The 22,736-nt window shown below is 36.3% G+C and overlaps 1 protein-coding gene across 10 annotated transcripts in view; it reads left to right on the top strand.

Annotated features, from left to right (window-relative positions):
- Positions 1-22,736, top strand: part of BLTP1 (bridge-like lipid transfer protein family member 1) — a 131,542-nt gene that overhangs the window by 74,942 nt on the left and 33,864 nt on the right. For 9 of the 10 annotated variants that reach the window (XM_072861365.1, XM_072861371.1, XM_072861368.1 and 6 more), the window contains 14 exons: positions 491-666; positions 1,282-1,988; positions 3,322-3,561; positions 4,005-4,098; positions 9,256-9,462; positions 9,615-9,853; positions 10,439-10,683; positions 12,111-12,216; positions 15,721-15,818; positions 16,111-16,296; positions 17,331-17,499; positions 18,330-18,541; positions 20,629-20,827; positions 21,419-21,478. In XM_072861365.1, coding sequence (XP_072717466.1) covers positions 491-666; positions 1,282-1,988; positions 3,322-3,561; positions 4,005-4,098; positions 9,256-9,462; positions 9,615-9,853; positions 10,439-10,683; positions 12,111-12,216; positions 15,721-15,818; positions 16,111-16,296; positions 17,331-17,499; positions 18,330-18,541; positions 20,629-20,827; positions 21,419-21,478 — 2,938 coding nt within the window. Of the gene's footprint in view, positions 1-490; positions 667-1,281; positions 1,989-3,321; positions 3,562-4,004; positions 4,099-5,609; positions 5,661-9,255; positions 9,463-9,614; positions 9,854-10,438; positions 10,684-12,110; positions 12,217-15,720; positions 15,819-16,110; positions 16,297-17,330; positions 17,500-18,329; positions 18,542-20,628; positions 20,828-21,418; positions 21,479-22,736 lie in introns of all 10 variants that reach the window. The other variant, XM_072861374.1, reaches the window with a different exon arrangement.

The raw sequence follows: 22,736 nt of genomic DNA, 5'->3' as shown, positions 1-22,736 counted from the left end.
GGAAAAACTAGTTATTACTTTAAAAAAAAAATTAAAAAATCTTACAACGATGAAAACGTTATCCTGGTTTTGTACATGTTTCTTACGCGTTCCTATGCTCAGGAAACCTCTGAGGTGTCCCATAAGAAACTTTATGAATAGTGATTAATAGAGCATTGTTTTATAACTTCAAAGAACATATTGGAGCATTTATGAGAGTAGTCTAGTTCTCCAGAGTACTTTTTACTGGGGGGAACATGCAGAAACCTTGCTCCCATAGCTAAGCAGTCAGTGCTAGCTTCTGTGTAGTCAATCTTTTTACTCAAAAAGTCCATAAAGCTTCTCCTTTTTGTCCCCCTTCTTTTTTGTTTTACAGCACTGTCCATAAAACTTAAAAATGTTCTGTATTATGTAGCTGGCATTGTAAATATTATAGCTCAAGGAATGATGGAGCAAGAATATAGGAATAATCTAGAAAACAAGAAGTAAATCAATGGGTTTTGTTTTGTAGGTTGTTTTCAAACCTCTTCTAAGTTACACGGGAATTCAGTCTCAGGATGCAATGCCACTCTGCTACAGAATGTACTTTGGCGAGTACCTTTCATTCTCAGGAACTTTGGACTGTCTAAGAGCAGATATTGTTGATTCAGATACAGCAAAAGAAAGGAAAAGCAAACGAGCTCGAAGGTATGTTGTGAGATATTTGAAAATATGTATATTGGTTAAAGAACAGAAACTAGGTTTTTCATGTGAAGACACAGAATTCCAAAGCACTTCCATAGAATAAGGAGCAGTCCTTTATTCTTTTAATCTTACCTGTTTTCTCTTCCTGTTAGAATTTTTTTTTTTACCTTCCTATGGAATGATTTGGAAACTTTCAGTATTTAAACTTCAGCTACTTTTGAAAATTGGAGATTGGGGAAGGGAGAGCTGGTGGGAGTAATAGTGGGGGAAATTTGAGAGGGTCTTAAATGCTGTTTTGTAATTAATCCTGTAAATGAGGCTATTACTTTTGGTGTAAATGCTGAATCTTCCCCCGCTGATTTTGTGCAAAGCTTTAGGTTATGATGGAAAGGTTGCATGCCAAACTAAGTTTACATAGAACTGAATGATTACTATGTTAGTAGCATGCAGTATGAAAGTATGAAAGTTCATTTTTGATCTTTAGAACTATGGTAAGAGGATGATATCGTAAGGGACATAAAAGGTTGGATTCAGTAAATTAGATGGACCACCATGTAAAAAGTATTTGACTCCCATAAAAATAAACAAAGTAGTAACTTGTACCTTTTCTTTCCTTAGGCAAGGAGCTGTCAATCTTCCTCCTCTTGAATTCAAACCAGCTTTGATGTTGGAAACTTTCAGTATTAGTGCTGTTGTAATGGAGAAATCCATGTGCACACCTCATAACTCCACCAATGCCCTTTCTTTTCATGACTTGAATAAACGCTATTATAATACTTTTCACTGTAATTTTACTATTTCTTGCCAGTCCATAAGCCAGCACGTAGATATGGCACTGGTTCGTCTCATTCATCAGTTCAGTACAATGATTGATGATATCAAAGCCACACAGACGGACATCAAACTTAGCAGATACACAGCTGGATCAGCCTCTCCGACACCTACTTTTAAAACCCGCAAACACAGAGACTTCCGCTCTTCTGATTTCAGCCGAAGCTCTCGAGGAAGTCTTAATGGAGGTAACAGAGTGAACAACACCAAGAACAAACGAACAAACAATGAGAACAATAAAAAAGAGTCTCGAAACAAGAATTCCTTGGGGAGGTCAGAAAGAAGAACTTCTAAAGTGTCCAGGAAGGGTTCGAAAGATGTAGTTGACCACATGACTATTCATATGGATGACTCTGACTCTATCACCGTATCGGAACAGAGCGAACCTTCTGCTGAGTGCTGGCAAAACATGTATAAACTATTGAACTTCTATTCACTCATTTCTGATCCAACCGGGATTTTAGAAAAGTCTTCTGAAACTTTCGGGCCAACAGGTAAACTCGTTCATGAATCCAAATAATTGACAGTGTGTGCTTTTGCTCAAGTGTATTCTTCTAAAGCTTGATCATAAGGCGGTTTTTGAAAGTTGCACACCCCATCTAACTTGGATCAGAGGGGCAAGTGGTGAGGATTGGGAGGGAGCTTGTAATTAGCTCACCAAGATGGTGTACAAAACTAAAAAATTCTTTTCCTGGCTTTATAGTATGCTTTGATTCTTTCAATCCTAGACTTGGTCAAATATGTGTTAATTGATTAGTTTTAAATTCAGTCCCTTGATATTCTTGTGCAGCCCTGTTCATCTGGATTTGCACTGGCTCTGGGACTGTGTTAAGTTAACTTTTCTGGTTAAGTGTGTACAGAGTGGATTGAGTTTGTTCCTCCCTAGGTGCTATTTTGTTTTCAAGTGGCTAATGGAAATGCTGTTTATTATCATTCTGTGAAAATATGTAAGCCCATACATAAGTGATCCTGAGGGAGATAATTTCTGCCCTGGGAATGACTGAGTAAAAAAATCACTTGTGAACATAGCTTTGAGAGAAGAAAAGGTGAAATACTGATTTTGGTAAAGTCCAGCAAAGATTATAGGTGTTTGGGCCATAATTTCACCCAAAGCTTTGAGATCTGGGGTGATCATTGCTCTCTATTTCCAACGTATTTTAGCACAGCAGAGTAAATTAGAGAGCTGACTTAGCATAATTCTTTTTTTGGTAAACTTAGGTTGCTGTAAATATGCAGGGGATGGCATAGTTACTAGTTAGGCATATTTTCTTTGGACTTCTTTTAACTAAGGAATGAAAAACTGAGACAGTGTCAAATGAGAGCTTCTGTTAAACAGAAGGCGGTAGGTATCTTTCATGCACAGAATATCATATCCACAGCTATGATACCCGCACAAAATGTAAATTTTCTTACATTGTTTTTATGCTCTGAGTGTTGAAAAGGAAAACTTGCTCATCCAAAACTAAATTATAAGAACCTTTGTCTGTGAAATGATTGAAAAAGAAACAGGACAATTGGAAACTGTCAGAACATTTTTATTGTATAACAATAAACTCACATAAATATTAATATTTATATAATGTACATAAGAATATATCTATTAATAATAATGAAATAACATCACTCATTATTGTCCCCATTGTGTCTTGGATTTGGTTCAGTTGCAATGTTATTAGAGTGGAATAAGCGAGGCACAGATAATGTGCCTGAAGAGTTCACGTGATGTGCAAGATACATGATCCTTGGTTTCAGATACAAATATAAATCGGATATGCCAAGGATTTCTTGTAAAGTATCCTTAAATAACTCCTTTGTATTTTTTTGTAGGTGTTCGAAGCCCAACCGAACCTGCTTGTAGAGTGGTGTTTGAGAATGAACAGGATAATGGCAGAGACGCGCAGAGGAAGCGCAGCCTGGTGACTTCGGAGCCACAGCACGTGACTCTCATAGTCTTTGGAATAGGCATGGTGAACCGAACCCACCTGGAGGCAGACATTGGCGGTCTAACAATGGAATCTGAACTGAAGAGAATCCATGGCAGTTTCACCCTGAAAGAAAAAATGAAAGGTGGGGTAAGCTAAAATGTACTCTGTAATTAAATTCAATGGCAGCTTTACATGTTTATGTGTGTGCGCATACCTGTACCAATGCGTACGTATATGCGTCTGTAATATGTTTTGTTTGTAAATAGATGTACGTTATGTCTGTGTGTGGATAGTGTAATAACATTCAACAAGTTCTTTTAAAAACTATTACTAGGATGCTGAGGGATTTTAAAAGGATGCAAGATTTTCAGAAAATGCCGTGAAGGAAATTCTTTTAGAAGATAGTCACTCCTTTCATTTTCAAAAGCTTTCTTCTTGTCACAATTTAAATTCGATATTACTTAATGAGACTACTAAAACGGTAATTTTTCAATTATTTTCCTGCTACTATATTTTTGAAAGCAGTAGGCATACCTGGAAGTATTTTACTGAATGAAATGCTGTTAAGTATCTTTTTTCTTAAAGATGTACTACATCAAAAGATGACTGAGACATGTGCCACTGCTCACATAGGAGGTGTCAATATCGTCCTGCTGGAGGGAATTACCCCAAATATCCAGTAAGTGTGAAGCCTGACAATTTAAAATTGTTCAAGTGCATAGAAATGGTATCAGTTGTGTGACAGTAAAGGTCCGTAGCTTAATATGGAGAAAGCATTGATTATATGTTTTTGGGTAGAATCCACGAAGTCACAGAGTTTGGTGGCAACCATGCAGGTGTGGCAGAATTGGGCCTGAGTTTGACTCCTAAAGCTAATTATTGTGTGTGCCCAATGACAGGAAGCTTTTCTATGAAAGACACATCTGAATAAGCTGAGAAGTAATACAGTGAATGTATTAGTAGGTTTCAGTCTAAGGCACCCAATTGCACACGTCTTAGACATAGTTACATAAATATGAATACTCCTGTTCCTTTCTGTTTCTAGTAAAAGATAGTAGTAAGTTCAGAACTGACTGTAGGATCATGGTGTAAATGGTAAGTGACCTGACTGAAAAATCATAGGTGACCGGTCCTCTCGTAAAAAGAAAAATTAAATTTTGTGTAATTAGAGCTTTCTGCGCTAATTTTATTCCATGTGGTGTATGCACAGAAACTTTATTACATTGTGTGTATTGTTTCTCTTATGCTTCTAAATGCTTTTTGAAGCTTACAGGTTCCACTAAACCATACAAGATTTTTAGGGAGTATTTAACCTACTGATGCTGATGGTTCCCATTTAAGATCTATATTGTTTCTTTAATAGATATCTTTTTGAACTCTCCTGTTGCATGATTCTTTGTGTTATTTTTACAGTTCTAATATCCATTCCCCACTCTTTATATAATTGACACAACTTGGTGGGGGCGGGAGGCGAGAATCACTTTTTGTGCATGAACATCTTGAATGACTTGCTCAGCATCCACATTGTTATCTTTTTTTTGCCAGGTTCACAAACTCAAAAAAGGCATGCGTTATTTCTCTTTGTTTCTAGTTGAAATTCTTTCTGTTTGAGTTGCAAAACAACAGTTGAACTACAGCTCTTTGTAACGCAGATCACCCTCACGCAGTTTTAGTGTTAGCGGGGTAACCCTCAGTATGTGATCTGGTTTTAGAATATTAATGTTGTAGAAAAGGGGCTAAATAATGTGACTTGAGTCTCTCTCTCCTTTTAATTCCTGTTTAGTTTGGAAGATGCTATATAGAACTTAAAACATACAGAATTTTATTAATGTCCCCAGCTAAATTGCTCCTGATAAGCGTGTTTCAGAAGGATAAATAAAAGTTCTAATCTGACAGCTGTGCAGGGTTTCTGAAGGTGACTGAAGTTCTTCATGTCTGTTTTACGTCACAATCTTAATGAGCTTCCGTATACGGAGAATGCAAAAGGAAAGGGGGGAAATAATGATAAATCTTTAACAACAACAGCAAACAACAAACCCTAACAAAACCCAAACCTTCAGCTTGGGAGATTTGAAAGCAAGTGTCATATTGTGGGTTACAAGTAATTAACTGACTAATTTTGCATGAATGTTTATTCTTTATTTGCTTTGTTTTTGTTTTTCTTGCTTTCTCTTCAATCTTCATCTGTAGACTGGAGGATTTTCCTACATCTCCTACAAGCACAGCCAAACAAGAGTTTCTGTATGTCATATTATTATGTTTAATAGTCTTACAATTAACTCTGTGTTGTGTAGCTAATGGCTGCATTCCTACTGTGTGTGATTGTGTAGGCAGATGTTGCTTGAATACATTTTAGTTTAACATGTAGTATTACCTAGATAAGCTTTTAATGTAGCCTGCTGAATATCTGTCCAAAAAAGCCCTTGTAAATGTTAACAACCTAGCTTTAGGGGCAGATACTACACTATACAGTCACTACTGTAATGTTAGAATGGTTTCACTGGCTGTTAAGTTCTTTAGATCTGCTTCTATGCTTATTTTAATGAGGTGAAATAAGGCTGATAAATGTAAAGGAACAGACAGGTTAGATTTGCTTTGAACTTGGTAAGGAACTGCTGTGCTTGGAGTGATAGTACCCATTGTGATTTCAGCGTGAACAGGACCATACCTTTTGTCTGTCTTTACCTCTGTGCTGGGTTTAATTACTAGGCATGCCAACCAGGTTATGCGAACACAAAATGTTTTCCTTAAAACTATGCCTGTGCATCTACTGCTAATGAAGGTGACCCTTTTCATGTCCCCCAGATCCATATGTGTGAATGTAGGTCTTTTCTCTCACAAAAGATGCAATGTTTTCTTTCTAGTTGCTTTCTTACTTCCTGATGCTAAAGTCCAGGGGGTCTCACTGGAGTAGTGGTCAAGGTGGGAAATGGTACACTGGCAACCTAGAAGCCCTGTTACACAATGACCCTGCAGTACTCTCAGCAGAAAAGTTATGTAGCCAAAAATTGAGGGTCTCTTTGTTTGTTTGTTTGTTTTCCCCTCTTTTTTTTTTAATTTTCCTCTTCCCCCGCCCAAGCAGTTTTCTGAGCATGGTTTTCTTTTGCTGCTTTAGACCACCAATGCATATATTTTAGAAGGACTTAGTACAACTGCTGTTTGTTACAGCATTTGTATTATCACAACACCAAATGTACACAGGATTAACTTTAAAATGTCCTTATAGATGGTAGCTCTGGAAGGAGAGGTGATGGACTGTAAAACTGCAAGTGATGAAAGAAAATAGATAAGCAGTTATTTCAGGTTTTTGTTCCTTTTTAGTCTGGTAGCAACATTAAACCAGCAAAAGAAAGTACTTTTTTGCACAGTGCATCACTGAACAGTTGAATTCATTGCCATATGATGTGGTCATCAAAAGTATAAATGATTAAAAGGATTGGACAAATCCATTTAGGATAGGTCTGGTGGTGAGTCATGAACGCAATATGGCTTCTGGCTCAAAAAGTAACCACCTGATGGCTGGAATTAAGGGAAGGATCACTTTACTTACGCCCCAAGTATCTGCTACTGCCCAAATTTTCATCTGACTCACTGTGGTAATTCCTGTGTTTGTTACAGGCCTGCTGCTGACATGTTTTCCCCCCTCTTGCTAACATTCCCCAAAATCTGTTAGGTTGAGCAGTGGCCTTGTAGCCAGTTCTGTAGTGGGACAAAGACTTTGTTCACAAGTTTGTCTGGAGAGTGATTATTTATGGAATTGATGCGAGAACATAGAATTCTGAATGCATTACTGGTATATAACTTAAATATCGATTAATGTTTTTAGTAATATTTAACCAGATCTGTTATAGGCATATCACCATAGGTAAGCAAACTACAGATACATAATGTGCGGTGCACATTCCAAATAAATGTATAGCCACACAGTTGTTCTGCATTTCATTCCATCTTGGAAGTAGGCTTTTTGTAGACCAGACAAGTGACCCTGAAATTCATTTGTTGCATGAAATATGGAAATACCTTCGCAGAGTTAATCTTGCTGAAATCTGATTCTCCTGCGACAGCTATATTGGTGTAATTTTTTTTTAATTAATAAAATGCTTAAAATGGTGTGAATTCACATGCTCAGAATTGATTGTAAATTCAGTACAGACTTTAACTCCAACTACATTTACTTTTAACTGCACAAAGATAGGTTAAGACTAGACTGTCTGTCTGGTACAGGTCAGGAAGAGATCTTGCAACTTCCCTTAAGCTGGAAGTTGTTCTTGTGACGCTTGAATAGCTAATGTAGTAGTATTTGGTGTTATAGATGGGGGGGAAAAATGTATTCTTGATTGGCTTCACAGTAGTTCAGTCAGAATGGTAGCAGGAAGAGAGTAGACAATAAGCAAACATCAACAGGGAAATAATTGTGGCTTTTTCTTTTAAAGAGGTGGATTAAAGTAAGTCTGCCCTTTTCTTAAGCAATGTTTATTTGTATAAAGTTTTTCTGAAAATACTTGTGAATTAAGATTTGTTTCCTCTTTCATATTTGTATAAATTACTCAAATATTTTGAAATTGTTTCTACTTGACAGCCTACCCTAAAATATTAATCCATAACCACTTTAGGTTGCTTGTAGCTCTTGCATAATTGTGAAAATGTGAAAATGTTTCTAGAGCTTCAGTAAATTAATCTGCTGTTGATAGGCCTGTGGTTGCATAACAGTGCCGTGCATTTCTTCATTATAAGCAGAAGGATGATGACTTTTTTTTTTTTGTATTTCCACAACTGGGATACTTTGGGCTAGCTGATATTTTAACATCCGCATAAGGAGCCCTGTGTTAGGGCTTCACAGAAGAAACATTACTTAGGGAGTAGAATTCATAGAATATTGTAGCTTTCACCATGAAACCAAACTGTCTATAGAGAAATTTAAATCATGATACAAAAAGTATTTCAGTTATGCTCCTTAAAATTTAGTATTTGAGAAACTTTCATTGAATGTTGCAATTTTATGGAGTCTGTTTTTTCAGACATTTTAGCTAATGTACTGCATCTTCACAACTATATGTCTTTCTCTTTGAGGCTGTAATATTTTGTGCTGGCTACATAATATACTTTCATTGGGTAACCCTCCAGTAATTGACCTTAGATGAGAAACATTACTGTGTTACCCCATGTATCTTTTTTAATAGGAGCTTAGTGAATTCTGATATGCTAAAATTTCTTTCTGACATAAAAAGCTGTCAGCTTTGTGCAGTTGTATTTTTATCTTGGGTAACCATTGTGAACCATATCCTCCTTAATATTAAAATGAAGTTTAGACTTCATATTTTGGAATAGTACGTGTCAAATGGCGGTTATTAGTTCACAAACCCATTTATCACTTGCTATGTATTTATTGCTGAGTGAGTATTTCCTCCATTGACCTTTCTGGATGCTAAAATCAGATTTTACTAAGTCTTCTTATGAAAAGGATGATTCAAGATTATTCCTGAAAAGGAATTTAAATGGAAGGCTCTTATTTGTTTCTGTGTGTGAAAATTTGTCCGTGTATGTGCAGCCTAGTGTGTATAAACTCAAATGATCTTACATTATACAAGAATAACAGTTTAACAGGTATTTTTGCAATGCATGACTTGTAGATCTCTTAAATGTAGTGTAGTTGTTTGTGGCATGTAGTGCATCTGTGTGTGTAAAGTGAAAGAAAAAGGAATGTGTATGTAGTTTATAAACAAAATCACTTATATAAAGACTTTAAAATTCAGCTAACACTTAAAAACCCATTTTAACATAAAACTGTTACTGTTTTGAAAGACGTGCAAATAAATCCTATTTCCTTTTCTGTTAGAACTGTTGTGAAGTGCAGTATTGCCAAATCCCAGGCCCTGTATAGTGCCCAGAGAGGGCTGAAAACAAACAACGCTGCTGTGGTCAAAGTTGGAGCCATCAGCATCAACATTCCTCAGCACCCTGCCACGCTGCACAGCATGATGGTGCGTAGTTCTCACCAGCTCTCCAAGCAGATTTCGGATCTCATCAGGCAACCATCAACTGCGTAAGTGCTGCTTGCATGGCACTTCTGAATGCCTCTGGTTGCCATCCGTTTATGGGCTTGTGCTACTTTGAACATATGTGGGAGAGTCAGGCTAGTCATATATCATGTTAGAATAACAAAAAGTATTTTCTGATCTTTGTCTTGGTAAATAGGCCCCAGCCTACCAAAGAAGATGTTGCGACTCCTTTGCCCTCTGAAAAGACTCCAACAAGTATTAATCAAACACCTGTTGAAACAAATGAATTTCCACAGCTGCCAGAAGGCTTAGAAAAGAAGCCTATAGTTCTTAAATTCAGTGCCATGATAGATGGTATAGCTATTGGAGCAGCGCTCTTGCCCTCTCTGAAGGCGGAATATAAGATGGGAAGAATGAGGAGTCACGGAATGACAGGTAAATTCCCTGAAACGTTAAAAACATTATGGCTTTTAGTTTGGCCTTGCTAGAAGCATCCAAGAGGACCCGATATTTGTGTTGTTATAGCTAGAGCTTTGAATCTGTTGCTATCAGCTTATTTTTTAGAATGTGGACTTCAATCAGATAGGGCCATATGGAGAATTTACACTGTTGTTACACACGATTGCCAGAGGCAGAATACAAGAGCAGGTGAAGACATGTATGCATTCATATGTAGCTTCCTCCCAGGAAGCTTCCCTCTGCTCAAATCAGTTTATGATCCTTGATGAATTGAATTCCGATTCGTAAGGCTACTGGACAATACTCTTATAGGGCCTCAATACAGATGAGGTGGTTTGTATGACTCCCTTCTCCATCTAATTACAGTGAACTCTTCATTTTCTTTTAAAAATTAAGAAAACCCAGAATCATGTGGGTGGATATTTATAGCTGTAGAGGTCTATGCACTTCAATAACATTTAAAAGGGTTTTTTTAATTCTAAAAGTGTTCTTAAATTTAAGGATAAATAAAAGATTCTTTTGCCACTTCATACCTTTTCTTTCTCCGTCTTCCTTTTACAGGTGCTCAAACTAGATTTAATTTTGAGCTTCCAAGTCACAGGTTGCGCTTCACTTCAAAAGTCTCTGCCACTGATATGTCAACCATTCCTCCTTCGGCAAGTCTCAACCTTCCTCCTGTCACTATGTCAGGCAAATATATCATGGAAGAACATGATACTTACTCAGACCAAATTTGGAGCATAGATGAACTACCTGCTAAGCAAGGCTATTATCTACAGGGGAACTACTTACGTTGTGTGGCTGAAGTAAGTGTCGAAGACAGTAGTCATCTTTGATAACTTGTTCAGTTATTTCCATTCTGTTACACTTCTGTATGTGCATCTTCATATTATTTTAATAATCTGACTACTCCAGAACTCTCAGGTTTACAGGTTGATCCAAATATAGCATTTGTAATTGCATGACACTGAAATAGAACTTCCTCAGTCCTTAGTTTGATGAGCAGCCAACATATTAAGCAGTCAAGACCACTGTATCAGAGGATTTTGAATATGTTATTTTGTGCAAATAAAGAAGGAGGACATGTTTAGGAACTTTTTTTGGAATGACAGTATTTCTCATCAGTGAAGTAGACAAAAGTATATTTGCTGATGATTCAAATAAAGTGTAATTTTAAATTGAAAGCTTATACTAACATATCAGATGTCATATGTTTTGCAAAAAGAAACACTGAAACATTTAAAAACCATTTTATTGTTTTATAACTGTCTTATTTTTTCCTGATTAGACAGCTCCATAGATAGGAGAAGCTATATATAACCTTAGTAAATGATACAAAATTTTCTGTTCAACACAGAGTGTTCTGCTCACAAGTTCTATTTGTGTACCAATTTCCACAGTTACTTTTCACAGAGAAAAAAGTGATGCTGCTTAAAAGAAATCTATCTGGTGGGCAAAAGCGGGGCTTTTCTACTAGCTGTATTTCTTTATTCAGAGAAATAGTCTAGCATGTTTGTACTTGAGACTTCTGATGTTTGCATCTTTATGGGAGAAGTTTAATTAGGTGCTGCTCTTTGTTCAACCCATTTGAGTTATTTCCTGGCTGAAGAAAGATCTTAGGGTCTTTGAATTTGTTCAGCATGTAAAACAAAAGGGAGGGGCTTCTTAGCAAAGGCAAAAGCCAAGTCCAAGTAGTTATAGAAAATATCTGTGTATTAATTTTATTTTAAAAAATCTTAATGGCAAATTTAAACAATCCTAGGCAGACTCCAGTTCCTTAGGAATATTCTTGAACATTAGATTGGACACATAATAAGTTTACTGTTGAAGATACCAGTAAACTTGTTCATCTACAGAAACGAGAATAATGCACTTTTAGAGATTGACAGCTCATTTCTATTTTGTTCTGATAATAGTTTACTATCTGTAATTAAGTAGCATTTCACGTACTTCTGTGAACCTTAGTCAAGTCCTGCATTTTATTGTCTAAGCTAAACTTAAGCAGGAGAATAAACTTTTTCATATAATAGTGTATGTCCTTCAGTTTTCTGATTCACAGTAGAAAAATTGCAAGACAAAACTTGTTTAAACTTATTTAATGTTCTTTTTTTATGCCAATAATGATGTAATTGGACTTGAAAAGTTATGCCTGAAAACTAAAAATTGATTGTTTTGAAAATGTAGGTGTGGTAACTGTTTTAAAGTTTTGTTCTAAAATTTTATATTTCTGCAGGTTGGTTCCTTTGAACATAATCTCACAACTGATCTCTTAAATCATTTAGTATTTGTACAGAAAGTGTTCATGAAGGAAGTAAATGAAGTCATACAGAAGGTTTCAGGTAAGCAGAACACTTAAAACCAACTTCAAGTAAGATCCTTAAACCTTGTTTGATGGCAACATTATATAGTTCTCGGGATCGGCTATTTATTTCACAGAATCCATCATTTAGCATCTAGCACTCCAAGCAGCAGCAAGAAGCAAGCAGCAGAGCTGGAGTGTGAAGTAATAACAGAAGCTCTGGAAATTTTTGTAGCTCTATGAGAAATGAGACATTTTACTGGGAAGCAGGATAGTTTGTCATTCTGGACACTAGCCTCTGTGTCTGTCTATGACATGACCTTGGCTGGGTTACTTTCTGTATTCACTTTGTTCACCTGTAAAACACAGATCGTGATATTGCATTTTGTAAAATAACGTCAGCATATTCTTTCAAAGGAAAAGAGCTGTGTCCAGGGAAAATAGTGTCAATATTGGTATTAGTTAGTGTCTCCTGATTCCTAGCTCTTCGATTCTTTGCAGATAATGTGTTTCAGAACTGTATGAAAAAGGCATTTGGCTATTCATTAGATTGTTTTGTGTATCATGCTGTATACTGCGGAAATGACTGGTTTGTTTCTGTCATTTAGGCTGGCTGCTGTTCTCAAAAAATTTTCAGAAGAAAAATAGCTTTGTCATTAAAAACCCAATTAGAGAACAATTGCAAAACCACTCAAAACCACTTTTTTTGCAGTATGCAATGGAAATTGCATACTGAATTGTGCGTTCATCTGTTTGAGTAGACAGCCAAAGTTACAAAACATTTGTTTTCTTACATAAAAATCTATCTGACTGAATCACAGTTTGCGCAGCATTTAAAAATAGATCCACTCACTTTCTAGTTCTTACTGTTAGAAACTTGGTCTGTGTTTAAGAACTGAAAGCAAACCAAAAAGCTGATAACTTGTGCCGTGCAATGATATTTCACTCAGCAAACAAGTTCTATCACCCTACACACTGGAAAAAATAGTACAAAATGATACTGTTTTTTCTGATATGTGACTACTCTGAGGGGAAATGTAAGGACTGGAAGCTTTGTTTGACACATTAGTTATTGTTTGGTAGTTACAAAAAAATACAGGAATATAATTTACTGTGGATGTTACATGACAGATGAGGAGATGAACAGAAAGGCAAATAAGTAAAGAACTGTAGAAGTGTTTTGTTGCTCTTTAGGTCAAAATAAGAATTGGCAAATTGGGATAAACAGTAAATGATTTAGAAAAAGGAGAAGCAATAATTAATAAGAAGTATTGTCTGTCTACTAAGAAATAATAATTAAAAAGTCAAAAAGGAAGTAAAATAACCAGGGGAAATAAAGGCAAGATTAATTTTATTAGTTATGTTTTTAGAGGAAGAAGGATATATGTTTGAGAGAGAATGTTGCAGGATGACAATTGTGAATAAATATTCAAAAGCAGGTGAAATTTCAAGTAGTTTGATTTTAATGCTTTTTGAGTTATCCTAAAAGGCTATTATAGAAATATAGCTAATTTTTAGTGGAAAGATTCATTAATAGTTGGAAACATCATGAGGAAAGGTCAACTAAAAAGTGGTAACTAAGTGAAAGGAGTGTCTGTGTGTGCATCTACATGCTTCTTTCATATACCTCTGTGTGTGTGTGTGTGTGTGTGTATTCATGCATACAAACACACATAAATGTACATGAAACAAATGTGCAGGTCCAGATGGCATGCCCTCAAGGGAGTTAGAAGATGCAGTGGAGAAAATGGAAAATGTCAGAATCCCTGAAGGATAGGAAGAAACAAATTTTAAACACCCTGATGTTTGTTCCAGGCAAAATATATTAGCATTGGTTAGAAAGAGAATGCTTAGAGGAAGAATAAACCTTCAACAGCTGTCATTATTCTATTAGAACAATTTTTATAGAGGAGCATAAAGTGGTAAAACAGGAAACCTATATTAGATTTCTTTTACAACATTTCTCAGTCTCTAGAGTTCAATCTCTCCTCTGTTTTTATGTGAGGAATTTATTACCATTGCTGGTTCTTCGCTTTTCCATATTATAAATTTGTATTGCAAGCAGCAGCCTGATGGTTTTTGAAATGTGATTGCTACCTTCCATATTGTGGTAATTCAGCGGGAACGTGGTCAGGTGCCAGCAATCCATGGGCCTGGGTACTGAATGCAGAACAAGGGGGGGCGGAAAATAGCTTTTGTCCTTCTGGCTTGCACCAAAGTAATTTACATGGCTTGAAAATTCCAATTAGTGTAATATACTACAGTAGTTTTTCTAATTATGGATTCTGTTGCACTAAAATATTGATTGCATATTATCCTTATATAAAAACTGGCTAAGTACCAATTACTTAAGGTGAAGTTGCACAGATTAAAAGCTAGTTAATGAACAGAGCAGTTCGTAATAATTCCATCTGCAAGTTGAGGGCAGTGTTGATTTAAAGACAGCTGGTGTCCGCTTTCAAACTCGTATCACTTTTTGCACTGGTTTATGTAAAGATTCAAATCCAACTTCTAATTCAGTTTCATTCAAGAAAATTATGCTCCCTTAAGTGAGAGGGTAGATGGAGAAATTCTATTTAAAAGTAATATCTATCTTCTTTTTTTTTAACTGACAAATGCTTTACAAACTTCATGAAGAAATGTCATTGCAAAAATAACCTCTAATATGCATGTGGAGAATATATGAAAGATGAGTTTAGCTCTCTTGCTCAGAACCCTTAGGTTACCATTGTAGTTTTACATGATCCTAGTTAAGACTATTTGGAGGGGGGGGGGGGAACTAGTGGAGAAGAAAAACATCCAGATACAAAATGGAGTGATAAAAATTTACTGTTGGTTGGTTGGTTGGGGTTTTTTTTAATCCATTATTTAACTGCCTATTCTTACCACCAAATAACTGTAATTAGAAGAATTGGCATATATGGAGAGAATTAATGGCTTAGCCTTTTCCAGCAGCAAGCCCTTCCTATAAACTAAGATTGAATATAGATCAAATCTCAAAGAGAATTTAAACCAGGATTGCTCCTTCAGGTTAGGGCCTGTGGGGATATGTAATGGGATGGAATGTGCCAGGATGAGGAAGTAAACACAAAAATAAAATAACCGCAGAACACACTTTCTTCCTGTCTTTGAAAAATACTGATATAATTTCAATTCCTCTTTTCATGCAATTTGCACAGTATTTGGTCAAGTGTTTAATTTTCATTGTCAGATAATTAGGAGATACATTGCTGCAGGAGACAAAGAATATCTTTTTGAAAACTAGGTGTTACTCCTTACAGGCTTTGAGCCTTCTTGTGGAAAGTTTCCCAGGAGGGAGGAACATGACTCTCTGCCTCGATTCTTAGTAGAGAGCTATTAACCATATGTAACAAGTGGAATCTGCACCGATGTCTTCCATCTTCAGCCTATATTTATTTTTATAAATCTTCAACTAGTCACTGTTTAAAATGAGGCTTCATTTACTGCCACCTTTTTTTGTATCTATTTGTTTTAAAATGTTTTCTTTGTTAAAACTCCGAATGTGTATCTTTGATGTGTACAGGAGGGGAGCAGCCAATACCTCTTTGGAATGAACATGATGGCACAACTGATGGAGAAAAACCAAAAATTCTTCTTTACTCATTGAGCCTACAGTTTAAGGTAATCTTATGATAACAAAACAGTAGTCCTAGATGCTATTAATGGCTTTGGGGTTTTTACCTCAAAGCTTATCAGATCAGGAATACTCTGCATGAAGAAAAAGACCTGGAGTTTGGTTCCTGTAATCTCTTAAAGTAGCTTAGTGGCATTGCATTGTGAAAAACTATTATGTCCACTTTTTTTGCTGCACAGTGAAGAGGGGTTTTTGTTGTTTTGTTTGTTGTTTTTTTTTCCCTTCTCTTTATGTCTCTGAACCAGATCCTAATAACTTTGTACCTTCCTTATTCATTAGGGAATTCAAGTGACAGCTACAACTCCCTCAATGCGAGCTGTGAGATTTGAAACTGGATTGATAGAGCTTGAACTCTCAAACAGACTGCAAACCAAAGCAATGCCTGGAAGTAGCAGCTACCTCAAACTGTTTGGGAAATGTCAGGTGGATTTAAATCTGGCACTAGGACAGATTGTTAAACATCAGGTTAGTGCTCAACATCTTTGCATGTGGTGTTCTTGATAGTGTGTGATTAAAAATACATAACCAAGCCAAGAGCCTGTCTTGCACTGCTGGTTTTTTTTCCTGATTTAGCTGTGGAGTGGGTGTAAAGTGTAGGGGGGCTGGGGAGTGTTGGGTTTTTGTTTGAGTTTCTTTTCTTTTTTTTTTTTTTTAATTTCTTGGTTCATTGTTTTTTTCAGCTTTTTTTTTTTTTTTTTTAATAAAAGTTTAAGCATTCTGCAGCACACAGTTGTGGAAATCTACTTCCTGAATATGCTCTCATATTTTTTTAAATAGTCGTTCAAAATAAATTTTCTCACTTGAGTCAAGAAGGGACTGAAGACAACTTTTCAGAAGAATTAGCAACTCTTCATTATGAAGGCCAGTGTACATGCATAAAAGATGGAAGGAGTCAAGTATGGGCTCTTCCCCTCCACCCCCCCATTAATATCTTAGAACTTACTAGCCCTTTGCAACGGTAATGGCCTTGCTACTGAGTCAAATTCAAAATTTTCATTGATATTGCTATTATTTTTGGGGTACATGAATGAAATAATAAGATCAGACAAGATCCAAACTCAGCTAGACCTACATTTTGACCTAGTTTGTCTGTCTTAGTTTGACAGTTGTATCTCTTGTATTCTTAAACCCACCGTTACCCAGAATCACTAATTCTATGACATGAAAATATTTTGTGATGTCTAAAACAAACAAATACAAATCTTAGAACCTATAAATGTACTGTGACAATAGAGGATCTGGATATAGAAATAGTTATTTTAGTTAATGTTTTGTGATAAATAAGGAAAATAACATTGTGATCTGAATTTAATGTAAGAAAGCTGAATATCCTCAAAGGAACTTTGGCTAGAAGAGAAAAAGGGGAAAGGAGACAGCTTTACTTCTTGTTGTAATTTTACATTTTGTCAAATGCGGTAATTTGATTATTTTTTTCCCCCGTCCCTGAACTCTTCCCTGCTGCTAACCCCTCTCCCTTCCCATTTTTTGAACATTTTAAGGTTTATGAAGAAGCTGGCTCAGACTTTCATCAAGTTGCCTATTTCAAGACAAGAATTGGATTAAGAAATGCTCTCCGAGAAGAAATCAGTGGCTCATCAGATAGAGAAGCTGTGCTCATTACTTTGAACAGACCAATTGTTTTTGCTCAGCCTGTGGCCTTTGATAGAGGTATTGAAGAGACAATTGCTACAAATTTGTCTTCATACTGTGGAAGCTATATATTTTTTTTCAAAGAGGCTTGGTTATTCACAATTTAATATATTTCATGTTAAATCAAAATGTTAGGTGAGGAGGAATTAGGCATAGCAGGAGTGAAAGGGTTAACAAAATTGAAGTACTGAGAGTTGGGGTTATGTCTGAGGGAAGGAGGCTGTGTGTCAGGAGTAGGAGTGGATAGCATTGGAGAGAGATAAGGCAAGCTCATGATTTTTTGTTGTGAAGAAAGGAACTGCAAAGTTGCAACAAGATAACCAATAAGAGTTCTCTCAGTAGCGCAACAATTAGAAACAATTAGAAAGTATATAAGCCATTTAATAGTTCAATAAAGGGTCTTCGATTTATCCCTTGATCGGAGTCCGTGCATCAATCCGCTACAGGTAGGTAGCTGAGAAATTTAGATCTACTGCATGCCAACAGGTTAATAATTCCTAACGTCAAAAATTCCATTTGCTGAGGTGATTAGTTTTCAGATGGTTTGGAGGAATTCACTTTTGTAAGTCTTCACAAATGAATAATGCTAAGAACAGCATCACTTTCTGTATTTTAATGTGTTAACTTTGATGCTAAATTGAACGGCTTTGTCCATCTTGTCCTTTGCAGCCTGAGCCTCTTTGCTACATCCTGAATATGTGTGTGTCTCCATTGTTGTACATCCACTGCCTTAAAGTAATGGAGAAACCGTAACAATGAAAAAAATGAACTTTATTTAGTGAATGTGCTTTTTTTTGGGGGGGGGTATGTGTTGATTTCAATTAAGCATTTCTGGTTTCTTCATAAAGCTGTGCTATTTTGGCTGAATTACAAGGCTGCGTATGACAACTGGAATGAACAGAGAATGGCTTTACATAAAGATATTCATATGGCCACAAAAGAAGTAGTAGATATGCTGCCTGGAATCCAACAAACCTCTGCACAGGCTTTTGGGACCCTCTTTCTTCAGCTGACTGTCAATGACTTAGGAATTTGCCTGCCCATCACAAGCACACCTCAGGTAAACAAAGTGTCTGAAGCAACGTGACTATTAATAGTCTGTTGAAATATCCATTTGTACGTGGGACATGGCTTTTATGTCCATAAATGTAATTTTTCATCACACCAACGCAAAAGTCATAGGATGCTGATAATTGCACTAGTGGCATTGCTTGTAATAGAAATGGTGTTCTCATTTATAGAAGAACTAGGGAAGAACTAGGTTATGCATGTTTCAATTGGTGTGCGTGTTTTGGGGAAATGTAATGGATTCTTATTTACACCACATATGAGCTCAGCACTTTGGAAAGTCCTTGGAAATGTTTCAGATGGAACATATTTTCTTGAAAGGTTCCATCATAAATTCCAGTTAATCCTTTATTTTTCATATAATTATAGATAGAAAAACTCTGAAAACTGTTGGCTTTAACATGATGTTCTGACTCTCTTGTTTGTTCATTTAATTAAAACAAGGAATGAGAGTGAATAACTATTTGAGATATATAGCTATAGATATGTTTTTCAAACAGTTACTTTTATTTAGGAGCTCAGGCTAGGTTAAAGAAAGATATTTAAAATGCAGTCATTGACAAAAAGTATATCGTTATAGTACAGGGTAAGTCTAATACATTACACAGGATGATGTATTCTTTAATGTGCAGTTAACTAGTTTCTGTATTAAAGTAATGCCTACACAGTGCATTGTGCGGGGTGTTAATGCAACTTGTTCTGTAAGGGAATGTGCACTGCATTAGGTTTCTGGAATACCTTCGAGTCTTAAGTTTAATGATGAATGGCTCAGTAATGCATTCCCAGGGTAATGCTTTGGGGCCATGCAGCTCCTCCTTCACTGGCTGTGCATTTTACCGAGTTTCTTGACAACCAGTGCAGCATGATCCAACACATTCCCCAGTTTGACATTTAGCTCTGCGTACTGAGTTTTTCCTCAGATAGATAGGAAAGTACCTAAGTCAGCAGACCTAGCTTTCTTGAAAATCGGTGTTTATTCTCAGTTAAGAAACAATTCTGTGCAGACCTGTATTCCCTCTGTTCTTCCCTTCTTAGAAATGACTGCAGTTATGCCTGTCTCTTCATATATAAGGTGAAGGTGTGATCTGCACCTCTTAAGTATAAAATTGAAAATATTACATTGCAGTTTAAAAAATACATGGAGCAGTGGAGCATTATTAGGATAGAAATGTTAGATGGCTTTGAGAGAAAACCTTGGATTCGGAGACTGTTCCTATGTTGAACTGGGAGTATTCTTAATGGGGAATAATTCCAGAACAGGAATGAATCATTTTAACGAAGTAGAAGGAAATAGTCATAATACATAGAAATGTAAAGGAGTAATGAGGCCAATAACCTAGAAGTCATAATGACATAACATTTTGATTGTGAATCTTCTATCTGGCAGCTAGGGACAAAGCAGATGGCATTTTGTGCTCTTTTGTCTTACAAATGATAGTAAATTATGAAAAATACATTCTGGCGTATGAAGTCTTAAGCTGTATATAGAATAGTGTGTTCACAATACTTATGGAGGATGGAAAGAAGTCCAGCTTTATAAAAGGGAATATGTGGGCTTTTTTGCAGGTAAACAAAATTACAGACCTTCATATACAAAGGGCTGGAAAATAATCAGTCAATCTGTGTATTTAAGACTCTGCATAATTGTAGATATCAAAATGAGCACAAAAAAATAACGTAAAAATTAAAGCTAAAGATTTTTTTCTTTGTTCAATCAGCTCATGTGCAGCCCTCCCTAGAGAAAGAATCGATCCTGGGCTTGTGTTCTGTAGTCATGGGGCCATATGGTTCATAGCCCTTGATCAAACATGGATTTTCTTTCCTTTTCCAGATGAGCTTGACTCCTGGTGCCTTAATATATTTACAGTGTAGGTGTTGCATTTAGAAAACAACAATGCAAGACATTGTACGGACAGATGGGATGCTTTTGAAACTTTCTGCAGAGAAGGAAAAATACAAGGAGATATGACAAGGGGATCAGTTTTCTAATAGGGAAAGATAAACAGCATTTAACGCATGTACAATATCACTTTGACATTGCAATGACCAGTAAATTCTCTCTGTGATTTTGTTTTCCAGTCTAACCACACTGCAGATCTTGACACTGGCTCTGCTTTAGTCCTGACTATTGAAAGCACGTTAATCACTGCCTGCTCCTCAGAGTCTTTAGTTAGCAAAGGTCATTTTAAAAACTTCTGTATCCGCTTTGCTGATGGCTTTGAGACAAGTTGGGATGACTGGAAACCAGAAATAAGAGGAGATCTAGTCATGAATGCATGTAAGCGCGTATGATTTCATACTGGACGAGTATTTCAGATATAAATCCACTTTTACCCTTTCCTGTGACTTTTAAAACTGCTGAACTTTCCCCAGAAAGATAAAGAAAAGACTTTGGCCTTTTGAAAGCAAAATAATAGGATCTAAAAGGTGGTATTCCTTTGTTGTTTTCCTTTATTAATAACTTTGTTGCTACATCTCTCATTGTAAGCATTTAAATTATGTCTGACAGATGTTGGAAGAATTGGATGCATTGCTTTTATGTAATGTCATAAGATCACAGTAAGTTTTTAATAGTTTAATATGGATTATTTTCATATATATATATATATATATCTATCTTTATGGTGAAGATTCTAGAATTTATATGGAATTTTAAGTTGATATAAACTTGGATGTTACCAAGTAGATATTCACTTTACTAAATAAGAGGAGTCATTCAATTGGGAATTAAAGCTAAGCTTCCTATCCAACACCACTCATGCTTTAATTGTGAAGGGCAAGAGAGTGAGGTGCAATTTGGAAGGACTGGTCTAAAGCAACTTTGACTGTCTGCCTGATCAGTGTTATGTGCTTCATATGCTTCATATAGGTGTTGTTCCAGATGGTACCTATGAAGTATGTTCCAGGACAACAGGACAGGCTGCAGCAGGTAATACACTTTTTTAATAAATCAAGTTCTATATAAATAAAGCATTCATAAAATATGAAATTTAACTCCTTTAACTGTGTGGCAATTGGTGGTTTGGTTTTCTGTTTTGTTTAATATCTTGTTTTCCTGGTAAAACTCCTCAATGTTTTTATCTACTCCATCTTTTCAAGCTATTCCAGATTTTGAGTCACATCAGCAACACTGGTTTTAGATTTTTACCTGCAGGAAAACACATGGTGTATATGTGTTTGTTCCTTGGTTGGAGAATAGTCCTTTATAACAGCAATGTTGTCCTACTGCTTCCTGTCCTTGACTGCTAAATCTTTGAGTCCTTCTAATGCTGAGACTTTGCATCCTGAGCTCCCATTCTTCCCTCGCCTCTTCCAGAGACTGCTTCTATTCTTCCCAAACTCCCTCTCTTCCCAGTCTCTCCTGCTGAGTTGTTTGGACATTCTCCAGAGGCCTCAAAAATACCTGGCAATCTCTGTCTTGGTCATGATACCTGCTGCTTGCTTCTTCTCATCTCTTTGTCCAAATGTTGCATCTACAGTGTCTCCTGTCCCTGTACTTTTGCTTATTGTCCCCCACTTGCTTTTTTGTGCTAAGGAGACATAAAAATGAAACACATGCTGCAACTATTAAAAATTTACCTCACATGGAACTGTGAATGGCAAAAACCAGGATGAATCCATTCAGAAGGAAAAACAGGATCTTGTGTAGCTCTCCTTAAAGCAAGTTCTGTATTTTGATGCTGAAAGGTGGCACACATTAGAAAAAACCTGGGAAGACAGGGTATTCGGCAGGCACATTACACATATATTACAACATCTTCCAGCATCATTATACAAGACTTGACACTGTAAATAGGTCAGCATTTTTTACATGCAGAAGACATCCTTTAGGTTCCTTGCTGTTAGAAATCCTGTTCTGGAATAGTATACTTGGCTGCAACTGTAGGAGCTGAAGTTTGAGATGCTCTCTCCTGGTCATCAGCTTGGCTGAAGGGAATGTATTTTCATTAGGTTTGTCTGTGTACATCACTTGTTAAAGAAATATTAACTTCATAGCTGTGAAGTACTTCCAGCAAGCGTTTCAGTTGTAAATATGTTTTCCTCAGAGTGGGCAGAAAAGACAGTTCTTTGTAACTGATAAACACTGTCTTGGCTAACTAATACATAACTCAGTATGGGGGATTTCTTAAAAGAGGAAAAACTGGTTAAATGTTTTCGGTTTGGTTTTTTGTTTTTTGTTTTGTTTT

Source organism: Ciconia boyciana, chromosome 5, assembly GCF_034638445.1.
Source record: "Ciconia boyciana chromosome 5, ASM3463844v1, whole genome shotgun sequence".
Taxonomy (NCBI): domain Eukaryota; kingdom Metazoa; phylum Chordata; class Aves; order Ciconiiformes; family Ciconiidae; genus Ciconia; species Ciconia boyciana.
This window is presented reverse-complemented; position numbering and strand designations above follow the sequence as displayed.